The sequence below is a fragment of the Leptonychotes weddellii genome, unplaced genomic scaffold (assembly GCF_054177405.1).
Source record: "Leptonychotes weddellii isolate Sample4059 unplaced genomic scaffold, ASM5417740v2 HiC_scaffold_2400, whole genome shotgun sequence".
In the NCBI taxonomy this organism is placed as follows: domain Eukaryota; kingdom Metazoa; phylum Chordata; class Mammalia; order Carnivora; family Phocidae; genus Leptonychotes; species Leptonychotes weddellii.
This window is the reverse complement of record NW_027830203.1, coordinates 1-13,309: the sequence shown is the minus strand read 5'-3', so window position 1 is coordinate 13,309 and position 13,309 is coordinate 1. Positions and strand designations below refer to the sequence as shown.

The window sequence follows — 13,309 nt, the reverse complement described above, 5'->3', positions numbered from 1 at the left end:
CTGCAGCCTATAGACAAGGACTTGAGGTAGGAAGAGGATAACATTCCTCTAGGAAACTCCCAACTGTCTTAATGTTAATGCTTTGCTAGACAGAAAAACTACCTTAGCTTGACAATAGCCAGGCCTCCAGTAACCTAAGGGTCTTTAGCATATCAAAGTCCTTTTGGACACCTCCCTTTTTCCTTACCTCCCCCAACTCCTGAGTATATAATCAGCCACTCCTCACAACCCCACTGCAGCCGCTCGCTTTTTGCCCATGGGTCCTGTCTTCGTGATTTAATAAAATCAACTTTTTACACCAAAGACGTCCAAGAATTCTTTCTTGGCCCTCGGCTCCGGACCTCACCAACATTCTAAAACTACATCATAAAGATGTAGGAGCATTGCTCCGACTTCCCTTTGTTTGGGCCAGTAGCCTGTGTGTTTTCTGCTGGAGAAACAACGGAGGGCATCACCCCACATAAGTTAGTTTCTAGTACAGGGAAAAGAAAACATCCTGAATCATGGATATTTCTGTCCTCTGCCTCCTGGTCTCTAGTTTGGGGCCCTCTGACCTCCCTAACGTCCCTCAACTCTTTATGTTAAGAGAGCTCAAGGCATCCACATAAGCAGCACGAAAGTCTGTAATGAAGAGTCATGACAACCTGCTGGTATTTTTGGCACCTGCCAGACCCTCCTTGATTTTGCCTGACTCACTCCTGCATATTCAAAGGTTTTCAAACCCAGACTGCAGCTCTCTCCTCCACAAACCCGGTTCCAATTAACTCAGTTTTCTTCACCCTTCACATGCCCTGGTCTTTGGGACTCCTTTTCATTTCATGGCCCCTTCCTTCTTGCAAGTCAGACAGTGGGTTACCACCATACTAGATGCTGATTGACTCCATTTATTTGATGTCTCAGGGTTACAATTCTCCAAATGGTGTCCGTTGTAAGATACAGAGAAAACACTGTAGACAAAGTATTCATTGGGCCCTTAACTCTTCTAGAAGCTTCCTGCTCTGCCAGAATTTGAAGGAGTTATTGCTGTAATGATATGAGCCTATTAGTCACTTGTGTTTACCCACGAACAATCCCCCAAGATCTCCTCCTGCCTTGGTTGCTATGTGAACAGAAAGGGAGGAAGTTGGGGTTGGTGACTCACTCTTCCTTCACGGTCTCGGAGCCTCACTTAAGGGGCTCTGGCATCTACCAACCCACACTGAAGTCTGCTGTTTAGAAAGTTCTAACGTTGTAACTCCTTTCAAATATTTGTAAAAATAAAATAAAATAAGTGATAATTTAGCTCTGATTTTTCATTGTGTCTAAGATGCGTATGAGAAAGCTGTTCAGCTCCTCTGACTAGGGAAACACAGAGCTAAAGCCCTGGATGGGAGGAGTCTCAGAACAAGTTTCGTAATCTCCGCCTCTGGGGGCTGAGGTCAAGGCAGGCAGCCGGGGTGGCTACTCTGTGATGCTCACCACAGCCATTTTCTAACCTCAGAAATTATTTTCTTAGCATTTCAGGAGATTGCAGTATTCCTGCAGTTCAGTTTCTGAGAGCTTTACTGATTTGTCTTCCTACTCAAGCCAAGCAAACACTGATTGCTACATTTCTGAAGAAGATCTCGAGATCTGGACTACTGGGGAGAATCTTCAGTGAGGTGAGTCTGGTCAGGATTTTTGTAGAGGAGATGCGGGTACTTCCTTGATGGGGGGTCGGGCCGGTATCAACTGTATTCTGAAAAGTGAAAATCTCAGTGCCTTCATCCTAATCCTTCCACTACATGGGACGATGATAGGTATCTTTGACGATTGCAGCTTTAAAATTCGTTCTGTGGGTGTTTACAGCATGGTTGATATTCAGAGGCAGGCCTTGGCTTTCTAGCCTGGAGGGGGCCCAGGGAACTTGCCGGCTGTGGTGGGAGCTGGGATAGGGGACAGGATGTTGGGATGAAAAAAGTATTATGCAATGATACTAAGTAAGAAAATACATCTGGACATAAAACTATATTCTATGGTATTATCCCGATTTCACAAAACATGAGAACACCCACACACAGTAGAGCGTTTCTCAGGTTCATGGGCACACTCACTCAAACACATGGCGCCCTAGCGTTTCCCTAAGGGCTGTGGGTCCGCTCTGCCTCGAATGGCGGGCCGGCATTTCAGGTCGTGGCAGACACACTCCCCGGGCTCCTCAAAGGCTGAGGCAAACGGTGGTGGCGTTTGTAGAAAAGAGGTGGTTGGAGACAAATCTGTAGCCACAGTTTGGAAAATGCTTTAGTCTTTCTGTAGAGCTTGGTACACAAACATTTCATGCCCATTGGAGAGAAACGTAGCATTTTAAATATTAGTTTCAGAATTTCCTAAGTGTTAGATCAAGCTTTTTATTTAAGCTGAGCAGTGTTGGTCAGCTTTTCTAAGTATTTTCTGCTTCTTTTCTTGCTTTGTTCAGTAACTAACATATGCTAGAATCAAACTATAATCGTGATTTTGTCCACTTTTCCTTGTAGTTCTCTCAACTGTTAACATATATGTATGAATATATAGTGAGAAATATGCTACATAACACTATTCATAATAGTATGAATAACAAAAGCTCATAATAAATAATATATATTTATTACTATTAAGCAAATACATAATTAAAACTGTTGGCAACTTTCTGGAAGGTAAACCTTTAATCATTGTGCAGTGAAACTCTAGTTCTGATTAAAGTCTTTGTCTTAAAGTCTTTTTAACGCTACATGACACAGATAGTCTGCTCTCTTTAATGTTTCCATGTACAACTTCGGCAACAATCTTTTTTAAAACTTTGAGTTACTTTTTGTCAATGATACATACGTAGATTTTTTTTAAATCCATTTTAGAAATGTTGCCTTTTAGTGGGTTTATCCCTTTATGTACATTAGGTGAAGTGCTGTATTTTGACTAACTTAAAACAATTACCTATAGTGTTTATTCTGTGCTTTCTTCTTCTTCGCCAATAAATTTAAATTTATATCTCCAACCCCTCCTAAAAGGCAAGTAGCTCATTAAGCACAAATCCTCTTTCTTCCCTGTCCACCCCACCATGTTGATCTACTTCCCGTTTTGTTTCTCTTCAGTTGGGGCTTTATTTATTTTTAAAATATTGAAAGAGTCAATCAAGGTCTTGTTCTCTCTTTCGTTTTTGTCAGCAGTTGTGTTTTTTTCTTTTTTTCTTTTTTTTCCTGACCTCTTTTATTTTCCAGGGGAATACTGTTTCCAAAACACTGCTCCGTTGGTGTCTTTGTGTTGCAAATCTGTTTACTGTGTTGGTCAATATCAAGAGATTCATCTGTAGTACATTGCATTTCAATGCCATTTGAGCTAGATACAAAATTCTGGTTTCAAAATTATTTTTTCTTCAATTTATATTGGCCAGCGCCTCTCTGAAACATTTGGGTTCACATAAGTTTTGAAATTCAGAATTTGAGTGACTTAGGAAAGGCTGTCTAATGCACACACCACATCTTGTGTATCATATAGATGACTGAATAAGATCTGAGTCCTGACTCAGCTCACAGGCACTCACGGTCGTGTAGCAATGTTGTGGGAAACAAAGGCCAAAGGCAATGAGATACAATTAAATGTGCTTATAACTTGCAGCCCATGGACAGATACTTGAGGCAGGCAGAGTATAGGTATTGCTTTGCTAGAGGGAAAAACAACCTTAGTTTGACAATAGCTAGGCCTCCAGTATCCTGTGCATCTTCTTTAGCATATGAAAGTCCTTTTCGAACTTCCCTTATCTTTACTTCCCACAGCCCCAAAGTATATAATGGGTCACCCCTCACAACCCCAGGGCAGCAGCTCTTTCTGCCCAGGGTCCTGTCCCTGTGCTTTAATAAAACCACCTTTTTGCACCAAAGATGTCTCAAGAATTCTTTCTTGGCCCTTAGCTCCAGGCCCCAACAATGCTGCTCAAAACCCTATCAGCAAGACATGTGAGAACTTGCATTAAGGTGGAATTTAAAAAAAAAAAAAAAAATTCTACACAGGCTCCTGAGGTCTCACATCAGATATTTTTCTAGCAAAATTTGTCATCAAATTGATACACACACGTACATGCGCAATCACACACACCCACATAACTTTTGTTTTCACAATTTGGGGAGATTTCAGTAGTGCAGATATGGAATTTGGGTGAAATACTATACGAAGGTACTCCATGCCAGTTTTGCTGTTGAAAATCTGATTTTGAAACTTTGTAAGTGATCTACTCTTTTTCTCTGGAAGTCAAATTTTTCTTGCTGTTTTGGATATTTTTCAGTTCCTCTACATTATGTCCTGATGTGGGTTTTTCCTTTGCTCTCCTATTTGGCACACTCTTGGTCAATCCCTCTGAGGATATCCATGTTATTTGAATTCCAGGAAGTGTATCTCATTATTTCTTTCAATATTTTCTCCTTTTCATTTTATATTTTGTTCTTTTAACAACAAACAGCATGTGGGTGTGGACACTTTGACCTGTGGCCTGAGAGGTCTCACATGCATTTTCTGTCTTCTATTTCTGAATCCATTCTGTCTTCTTGTGGGACAGCTTTCAGTCTCATCTTACAAATCACTCACTTACATTCGAGTTGTACCCGTTGAAGTATGTGGTCACATGATTATATTCTAGGAGCTAAGTCTTCTGAATTCCATAGTCTAAGCTATTAACAATCGTCTTCTGCTTACTGAGTCATGTGCTGGGGGAAGATATGGGAGGGAAAAAAAATGACAAAAGTGACATTTTTCACAAATACTGATTTTCATAAGCTGAATTAGATTCAGAGTTTAGGATACTATGTAAAAATATCCAACATAAGAATATGATTGGATTCGGGCTGAACACGTCTGCACATGTACATAATTTGGCAGAATTACATTATACTAGTTTCATGAAGACCATGTATTCTCTAGATTTACCTTTCAAAAAAAAGGGGGGGGAAGAAGTACATTCCATGCAGAGAGCCTGACATAGCACAATGCAATGCATATTTCTGGGACCTAAATATGAAAAATGGAAAAGAGGAGAAGTCAGGAAGAGACATTATTCAAGGCCTAAAAGCCGGGCTACATATCCAGGAGTACTTCCTAAGGAAAACAGGGAACTACCGAAGGATTTTGAGACAGCTAGAAGTACAGCTTATGGAGAGAGAACTGAGTCGAGAAATTAGCCGGGAGGAGGAAATTCAAGCAACTCTTACTTGTGGCCAATCAGGGCCACTATGGTTCTGCACGAGAGAGCAGGTAGACCAGGGCACAGAGGACACGGAGAACATGGCCCGAGCCCCAGGGAGAGAGGACATGGGAAGGGCTGACTAGGGAAGAGTCAGGCGTGCTGGGCACGTGCCCAGCAGGGAGGGCGACGGTGGGAGGACAGTCACAGGGAGTGAGAGGTGACAGAGTCCAGAGCCAGCAGGTGGACATCCAGGGAGAGACCTCAGCCCCAACACAGGATGGGAGGAGGTAGCGAGCGAGTGGGGACTCTGACCCCCTGCAGCCCACACTCCACACAGGGCAACAGCAAGACCTCTTTCCAGACCTCCTGCCACCACCCCCACCCCAACCCAACTCAACTATCATTATTAAAAGGAAAGAATTTCTTAGAAGTCCCGAATACAGCAGTTCTCAACCCACAGTGACATACCTGGAAATTAAGTTCCTCTTTGTCACACACACTCAAGGACAACACCGTGACATGGGCCACTCACTCACATAGACACAGCCGGACTTTTAAATCTTCTGGAGAAAGGTATAACACTATGGTATTTTTCTCTTGCAGGCTCAGCCATACCTGGAGAGATGGGGAGTGAGTACAAGAGAATTATTCTGCTGAAAGGACTGGAGCTCATCAACGACTACCAGTTTAGCATAGTTAAGTCCCTACTGGCCCATGATTTGGGACTGACTACCAACATGCAAGAAGAATATAACAAGGTCAAGATTGCTGACCTGATGGAAAAGAAGTTCCCAGGGGCTGCCTGTGTGGACAAGCTAATAGACCTATTCAAGGACATGCCACCACTTAAGGACATTGTTAAGCAACTTAGAAATGAGAAGATGAAAGGTAATAAGGAAGATCCCACACCTGACTGCTCCACCCTGAGCTCCCCCCAATTGAGTAGAAGAGCACTTGGTGGGGTGGCATACCCCTTTGCCAGTGCGTGACTCCGCAGCGGTGACCACGCAGGATGCAGGGACCAACAAGCTGACAGCCCTGGGCATCCCCTTTCCTGGGAAGGGGACTGATTGATTGATCTATGCAGAAGGCTGTATTAGGCGCGAGGACAAAGAATGAAAGATAGAAGGAGCCCATGAGAGCCTGAGGCTTGCAGTGCTTTGGAAATGTTAGAAAATCACAAAATAATCACTTATTTTAAAATAATTACGTTTAACCAATGAATGTGCCTATTCTAACACTATTTGCCACATGATCATCTGCCTTCTGGTAACAAAGGTACAGCGTGCTTAATGTAAAACCTACCTCTCAGAGAGGTGGACAACTTGCCCCGGGTAAAATCACCGTGTTGAAACAAAATCTTAAAAAACCCAAAGGCCAGTGTCGCCATTTTGTCACCTCACCGATCTGTATCCTATTTCCTTTCATTGGTTTCTGTTATTTTAATAGATCTTTTGAAGAACATGACCAAGCAGTCAGTATCATGAAAACGTTGGATTTTTTTTAAGGAGATGATGGGAGAACAGGGCCGGGAAAGGGTGGGACGGCAGCACATAGGAATCCAGAGGATGGGGAGGATGTGCTCACTGCCCGGAGAGCGAGTTGGGAAACCACTGAGGAGCAGGACGCAGTGTCCCGGCCTGTGGTGGGGCCGTCGGTCCCCTCGGGGCCAGGCTGGCTCAGGCAGGACAGGCAGACTCGAGTGTACGTGCATCGGCGGCGGGAGCTGAGAGGACTTAGCCTTGACAAGGCTTCAGCTCTGGGCTCATTGTGTCCTCCTTGTTTTTGTATCAGTTGCAAAGAAAATGAAGACAACAGAAGAAACGCCAAAGAAAAAGCCGCAGCAGGCAAGGGTGGGCCCCTCGGCATGTGCCCCCACGACAAGCAGCGCTCTGCTGTGCGAGAGAGCGGAGGGGACCACTGCGTCTCAGGTAAGCCTGGGGAGGGACAGGAGGCTTCGGGCCCCAGGAAGGAGCTCGCCAGGCACTTGCTTCTTGGTCAGTATTCTGTCCGTGCAGATTTGCCAAATGGAGGCATTCGGGTCATCTGCTTCGTGCCAGGCAAAAACGTGGAAAACGTTTCGGTGACATAAACGTGATGACATCACCTCCTTCCTACAGACGAGCTCGCAGCCAGGCTGGCAACGCGGCTCGCGCACGCCCGCGCACCCCGATTTTCAGGAGGCTGGAGCTCTTGCCGTCCCAACGCAGGGGCGGCTCCAGCAGTGGGGCGTCTGCGTCCGTGAGCGTCTCCCCCTGTGCGCTGTCAGCCCTGCCCGCTCTCACCCGCTGCCTGTCTCCAGGTGACAGCCGGGGACACCCGGGAGTTTCCCGGGCCGCCACGTTCCCGGTGGGAGGAACCTGCGGCCAAGCAGTGAGACTGTGGTGCTTCTCTTCGTGCTGAAAACCGCTAACAGGAACGTTCCACTGCTTTCAGAAAAGAAAAACCGCCGCCAAAGGAACGGCTGCGCCAAAAAAGAACAAGGGGATCCAGCCGCAGACCCAGGCGGTCTGCCGTCCCGGGCCCAGCACGTCCGCAGCTGTCGGCTTCCTTCCGCGGCCCCAGACCGCGTCGTTGGCTCCGCTCTTCTCCGCCTTCCCCGAGGTACCGCTGCCCCGTCATCCTTGCGGGGTTTCCTCGCGCCCGGGGACCGCCCCTGCCGTCGGTGGCAGGCGTCCCAGCGCGCTTGGGCAAAGGGGCTTCCCTTGCTGGGGGTAAGGTGGTCCCACGAGGAGAAGCCACAGCCACATAAAGTACGCTGGTGGTCGCCGTGTGGACTACCCCAGGCCAGACGCGTCTCAGGGACCTCTGGCCTGTGGGGGTGAATGGCATGGCTCCATGCCCCTCCACGTCTAGGACCCCAACACCCATCCCTGCCCGCCACGCGGGGTGGTTTCCCCTTCCTGACGGGATTCGGCCGCTGCTCATACAGACCAGGCCGCGGTGAGAGAGGGGATTAGAGGTGAACACACCTGTCCTCCTTTCTTCCGTTAGAGAAATGCTGTGGCTAATGGTTCCAGGCACGTATCCTCTGCGGAGCCAAGGAGGATAGGGACTTTGGAGCCACTAACAGCGCTGTGTCTTGCGCAGACGTGACATGAGCTGGACCCTCACCGGGGCCCCAGATACACTGAGAACCCTTTGTGGCTTGTGTGGGCGCTGGTCCCCACCTCCAGTGCCCTCGGCGTGGTTTGCTCACACTTCCTATTTTCTTTAGTCGTTGAAGACTGAATGGGTGGAGGGCGCCTGGGTGGCTCGGTTGGTTAAGCGACTGCCTTCGGCTCAGGTCATGATCCTGGAGTCCCGGGATCCAGTCCCGCATCGGGCTCTCTGCTCAGCAGAGTCTGCTTCTCCCTCTGAGCCTCCCCGCTCTCATGCTCTCTCTCTCATTCTCTCTCTCTCACATAAATAAATAAAATCTTTAAGAAAAAAAAAAAAGACTGAATGGGTGGAGGATATATTTGAATGAAATATTTGAATCTGTTCCTTTGGTACTTGAGGGCAGCGCAGTTCTGTGCCGCTCTTGCGGAGGATCCGGCTCTAATTCAGAAAGACGCTTCTGTTGAAGTGAGGGTGTTTGGACTCCTAGGCCGCTGTCTGCTACCTTATACTTTGGCTAGATAAGCTACTGGTTCGTTAGCTTTTCCTTTCTGTTAGGCGATTCATTTCTAGCCTGGCTCCAGCTCCAAATATCTGTGAGGGTCGTTGTGGTCCCAGTGTTATAATTGAGGTTTCACGCATGATAAAATGACCTGGCTGGTATTCCCTGCCCAGACTTGTAAGTTTGTTTCCCTGTTTCTGTCCAACACACAACCAGATGATGAAGGGCCAACATCAAGCTGCTCCTAGAGGACGTGTGCTTCAGCAGGGCCCCCTGACTGTCCTGGTACTGAAAGCAACGGAGCCATTTGAATACGAGTCCCCAGAAGAGGGGAGAAGCAGAATGTTTCATGCTACAGTGGCCACTCCCAGTCAGTTTTTCCATGTGAAGGTTTTAAACAGCAACCTGAAAGAGAAATTCACAAAAGAGAATATCATTACCATATTAGATTACTATGAATGCAAAGGAATCCTCGAGATAAACAAAGCCTCATCTGTGTTCGAAGCCGATCCTTTCCAATTGATTGTGGTCCCAAACAGCATCATCAAAAGAGCAAATGAAACTCCCAAGATTGATAATCTTTACAAGCAAGCATCAGGAACATTTGTGTATGGATTATTTCTGTTACATGAGGTAATCCCTTAAAATTGTTTTTATTTTCTCTGTCCACACCTGAAATTGAGTGTTTTCACTTGCCAAGCTCTGTGTACTGACTCTGGGGTGGAGCCCGGCTCCCAGCCCACTGTCTTGACTACAGAGTGAAGGTCAAGTGCGCCACACAGCAGGAAACGGGACTGGTGACCTGATAGTCTTCTACCCGAGATAGCTTCATGCAAGTTCTTTGAAAAAGAGTCCCTAGAAACCTTGTTATTTCACCAGTAATGATTATTTTTAACCTCCGTGAGCAAGGACAGCACAGGGTATAAATGAGTATGCACATGCTCATAATTGTATCTCTGAGCTCCTCCACGACTGTATAAATCTTTTTTTTTTTTTTTTTACTTTGAATAATAGATTGCCCTAACAAAGATTAATTCTGGCTGTGACACATATTCAGAGTAATAAATATATTGGCTTGTATTCTCCTGAATGTGAATACCTTCAACATGTAGGCAAATAATATAATCATTCAAGGCTGTCTCCTCTAACCTATTTATTTAACACATTATTTATGAACAGTTTATTGAAGACTAAGGTTTCATATTGTATGATAATTGGAAGACATGGCAATCTAATTCCATTATATCCCCAAAAGGCGGGGAGGGATGGCATGGACAGTTTTACTGATATGTCATGTCCAAATTCAGGGTACTGGTTAGTATGATGCATTCAGTTCTCCCCAGAATTTACAAACTGTCATGAACTCCCCTGGTATCTCATAGGATCTCATATGATCTCATATGATCTTATATGCTTCATAGCCCCATATGCCTGTCTTCCGGGATAGCCCTTAATTTACTTCCATTCCTTTCTTACACTGTCTTTCAGAGACCATGGTTAAAAAATGCACTTATAGAATTGATGAGTTATAACTTAAGAAAGTGAACTGCAGGATCCTGGTCAGTGGAGATAAGATTTGGAGAAGGATGGGTAAATGGAGAAGGTTGAAAAAGGAATTAGTTACTGGAACCTTACTTGTTATATAGGTTCTTTCTAATCGGCTGATGAATAGTCATGGTCATGTCCATTCCTTTCTGCATAAGGACAGGAGCTAAAGGAGTCCACCAGAGCTCCGACTCCTTCCTCTGATTCCAGTTGTTTAAGGAATCAACGCTTCCCTTGTGGTGAAGCAGTAGAAAATAGGAAGAAAACTCATTGTGCTAGAATTGCCAGATAGAAAATATCTAGAACAAGAAAGGGGAAGAAAATACAAAAGCAGGATAATAAAAGGAAAGTTCTCTGACAAGACCTTGCCAAAGCTGTGTGTTTATTTGTGCCTATAATTGCTTTTTTATGTCTTGGATTTCCTGTGCCACCAGGTGCTTCCTCAGACATGAAAGTCACTGCTATGACTTCAGAAACTGAACGTTGCATTTCTGTTGCAGAAAAAAGTGAATAGGAAGACGACAGTGTATGAAATACAGGATAACACAGGAACGATGGAGGTCGTGGGGACCGAGAGATGGCATAACATCACGTGTGAGAAAGGAGATAAACTTCGACTCTTCTGCTTTCAACTGAAAACAATTGACCAGAAGCTGAAACTGACATGTGGAACTCACAGCTTCATCCAGGTGGGAACTGGATAGAGGAGCGTTAGTTTGCCAATAGAGGCAAATAACTTTGTTTAGGTTTTGAGAGCACCAGATTCCTGTTTTTGGACACATAAGAGTCCAGCGGGTGGGAGGAGAACACAGCCATGCCTTGCATTCATTTTTAAGTGGAGGATTTTTAAAAGGCTATGAGGAAATGACATTCACAGAGATTTCAAAAGCATAAGATACTTACGCTAAGTAAGGAAATATTTGAAGACATTAGGAAGGCAGGGAGGCTACTTCTCATAATGGTTGAGAGCAGGGCTTTGAATAGGACAGACCTGATTAGAATCCTGGCCTTCAGCAGTCACCACTTGCCTGACGTTGGGGATGTAGTTGACTGGTCCTCTGAAAGGGTCACAGTCTCTACATCATTGGGTTGAGGTAAGACCGTGTGTGGTTAAGTGAGACCATACACATTCTCTAACTGCTGAACACGAAAACGGAAATCAGTCTGCAGTAGGTACTATTTTTCTTAGCAAAGTAGACATTGGAAAGAGTTCTAGGCAAAAGAAATGATGCATGTGTGTCCCCAAAAGTGTGAGACAACATGATTTCTGTATAACTGAAATGCCATAGATGTAGAGATGGAGGGAAGGTGAGGCCAGGGAGTAAAAACAGGAGTCAGGGGATGTATTTGGTGTATTTCTTTTGTCAGAAATAAACAGAAATGGAAAATTCATTGTGAAAACAAGTAACCACTTGAAAAATTTTATGCGGAAGAATGCCTGATGACTTTGACATCTTGGCAAAAAGTATGCTAGTAACTCTCTGGAGGGATGCATTAGGGAGAGGCCAGGTTTGGAGACAGGGACAGCAAGCAACAGCAGTACTTGGCAGTTTAAGGATAATTCTTAAAGTCATGGGTGTGAATGATACTGCCCAAGAGAAATAATAACATAACAACATGTGTATCTAAATGAATAAGAGAACACTTAGCTGAGCGCTTACTGTGTGCTGGGAACTGAGACAGTGACGAAGATACTGAAGTCATTATTCCCATTTCATTGATGGAGATACTGATTATCACTATCATTGAAAGGTGGGCGGGAGCCCTGCTTGGCACTGCGTATACCTGCTGCAACCGAGATCGCTGTGCTGGCCCAGGTGCTTGGGCTCCAGACTCAGACTCTTGGGCTCAGTGGGCAGAACAGACACATAAGGGTGCAGCTTTGGGAAAAACTGGTCTTTGAGAGTGGCCTGAGGGGAAGTATACCACTCAGGAACAAAAAGAAGTGAGCACAGAGGTCAGCAGTAAAACGGAAAGTGTGTATAATAAGCCTCAAAACAAGTTTAACGAAGAAGAGGGTCAACAGAGCACATACCAGACACAGACGACCGAGGGGGTCCCAGGACCCTGAGTAACTGTATCTTAGAGCCAAAGGCACCACCCTGTCGTGCAGTGCACATCTTGGCCCACGTGACACCACACTCTCTTTCTCGGGCGCGTAGGAACATACACACACATACTCACAGAGGTCCACCATGGAATTCTTGATGCACTAATCAACATTAAACTGAGTGCAAATAATTAATCTAGAAATTCTGATCTATTCATGCGTACAGACGTGTACAAGCACCTCAGTGCCACTCTTCAGGTCCCCTAACGCAAGAATCCCCGACTTCTACCTTTAGTCCAGAGCAGTTGCACTGGGAAAAATATTTACCTTTTGTTGCTTCCTGTCACTTTTCTGCTCCAGTGAGGACTCCCCTTCTTTCCCAGTTCCTCCTCACCATCCTTGTGGAGCTGTTCAAGTGGACCCATGGGGGCACCAGGAAATCTCTCCTTTAGGTTCCAGATGAGGAGGGCTCACAAGAGGGTGGTGCAGTGCAGGAGATGGGAGAGAGAGAATGAGCAGCCTCCGAGAGAGGACACGGGGTGTTGACGGAGCTGGAGACACAGTGCAGGTGGAAGGAAGAAGAGCAGCAGACCTTCAGTGCAACGCCTAGGATCTCATTGTGTCTTTCTTATCTCTCCTTTAAGGTCATCAAGGCTAGGAAAAGCAAGAAGGAGCCAGTCGGTTTTGACTTAAAGGTGGAATTTGATATGATGCACTCCCCTCCAGATCAATTCATGGGCTTTCATAGTGGAATTGTTAAAACTGAGGATTTCTATTAAAAATAGATGCAGTAGAAATAGCCCAGCATATTAAGGGCTGCATTGTAGATTATATTTCTTTATTTTATAAAATATACTTGTATTTTTCTGTATTTTCTAAGAATATTACATTTTACAACTAACACATTTATAATGCAAAAAAAAAAAAAAATAAAACGTCCTTTTTC

At 45.2% G+C, this 13,309-nt stretch overlaps 1 protein-coding gene across 1 annotated transcript; it reads left to right on the top strand.

Moving 5' to 3' along the window:
- The first annotated feature begins 1,328 nt into the window (after nt 1-1,328).
- Nucleotides 1,329-13,234, top strand: MNDA (myeloid cell nuclear differentiation antigen). Its single transcript, XM_006748512.3, has 7 exons — nt 1,329-1,640; nt 5,771-6,055; nt 6,962-7,098; nt 7,604-7,771; nt 8,985-9,401; nt 10,814-11,002; nt 13,008-13,234. The coding sequence occupies exons 2-7, from the start codon at nt 5,791-5,793 to the stop codon at nt 13,140-13,142; spliced, it is 1,311 nt and encodes a 436-aa protein (XP_006748575.1). The 5' UTR covers nt 1,329-1,640; nt 5,771-5,790; the 3' UTR covers nt 13,143-13,234.
- The last annotated feature ends 75 nt before the right edge of the window (nt 13,235-13,309 follow it).

What these genes read in the sequence shown, in the direction of transcription:
- MNDA (XM_006748512.3), top strand. Translation starts at nt 5,791, where the DNA reads ATGGGGAGTGAGTACAAGAGAATTATTCTGCTGAAAGGACTGGAGCTC. An exon ending in AGGGGACCACTGCGTCTCAG is followed by an intron (nt 7,099 to 7,603) that starts GTAAGCCTGGGG and finishes CACTGCTTTCAG; the next exon opens with AAAAGAAAAACCGCCGCCAA. An exon ending in GAACTCACAGCTTCATCCAG is followed by an intron (nt 11,003 to 13,007) that starts GTGGGAACTGGA and finishes CTCTCCTTTAAG; the next exon opens with GTCATCAAGGCTAGGAAAAG.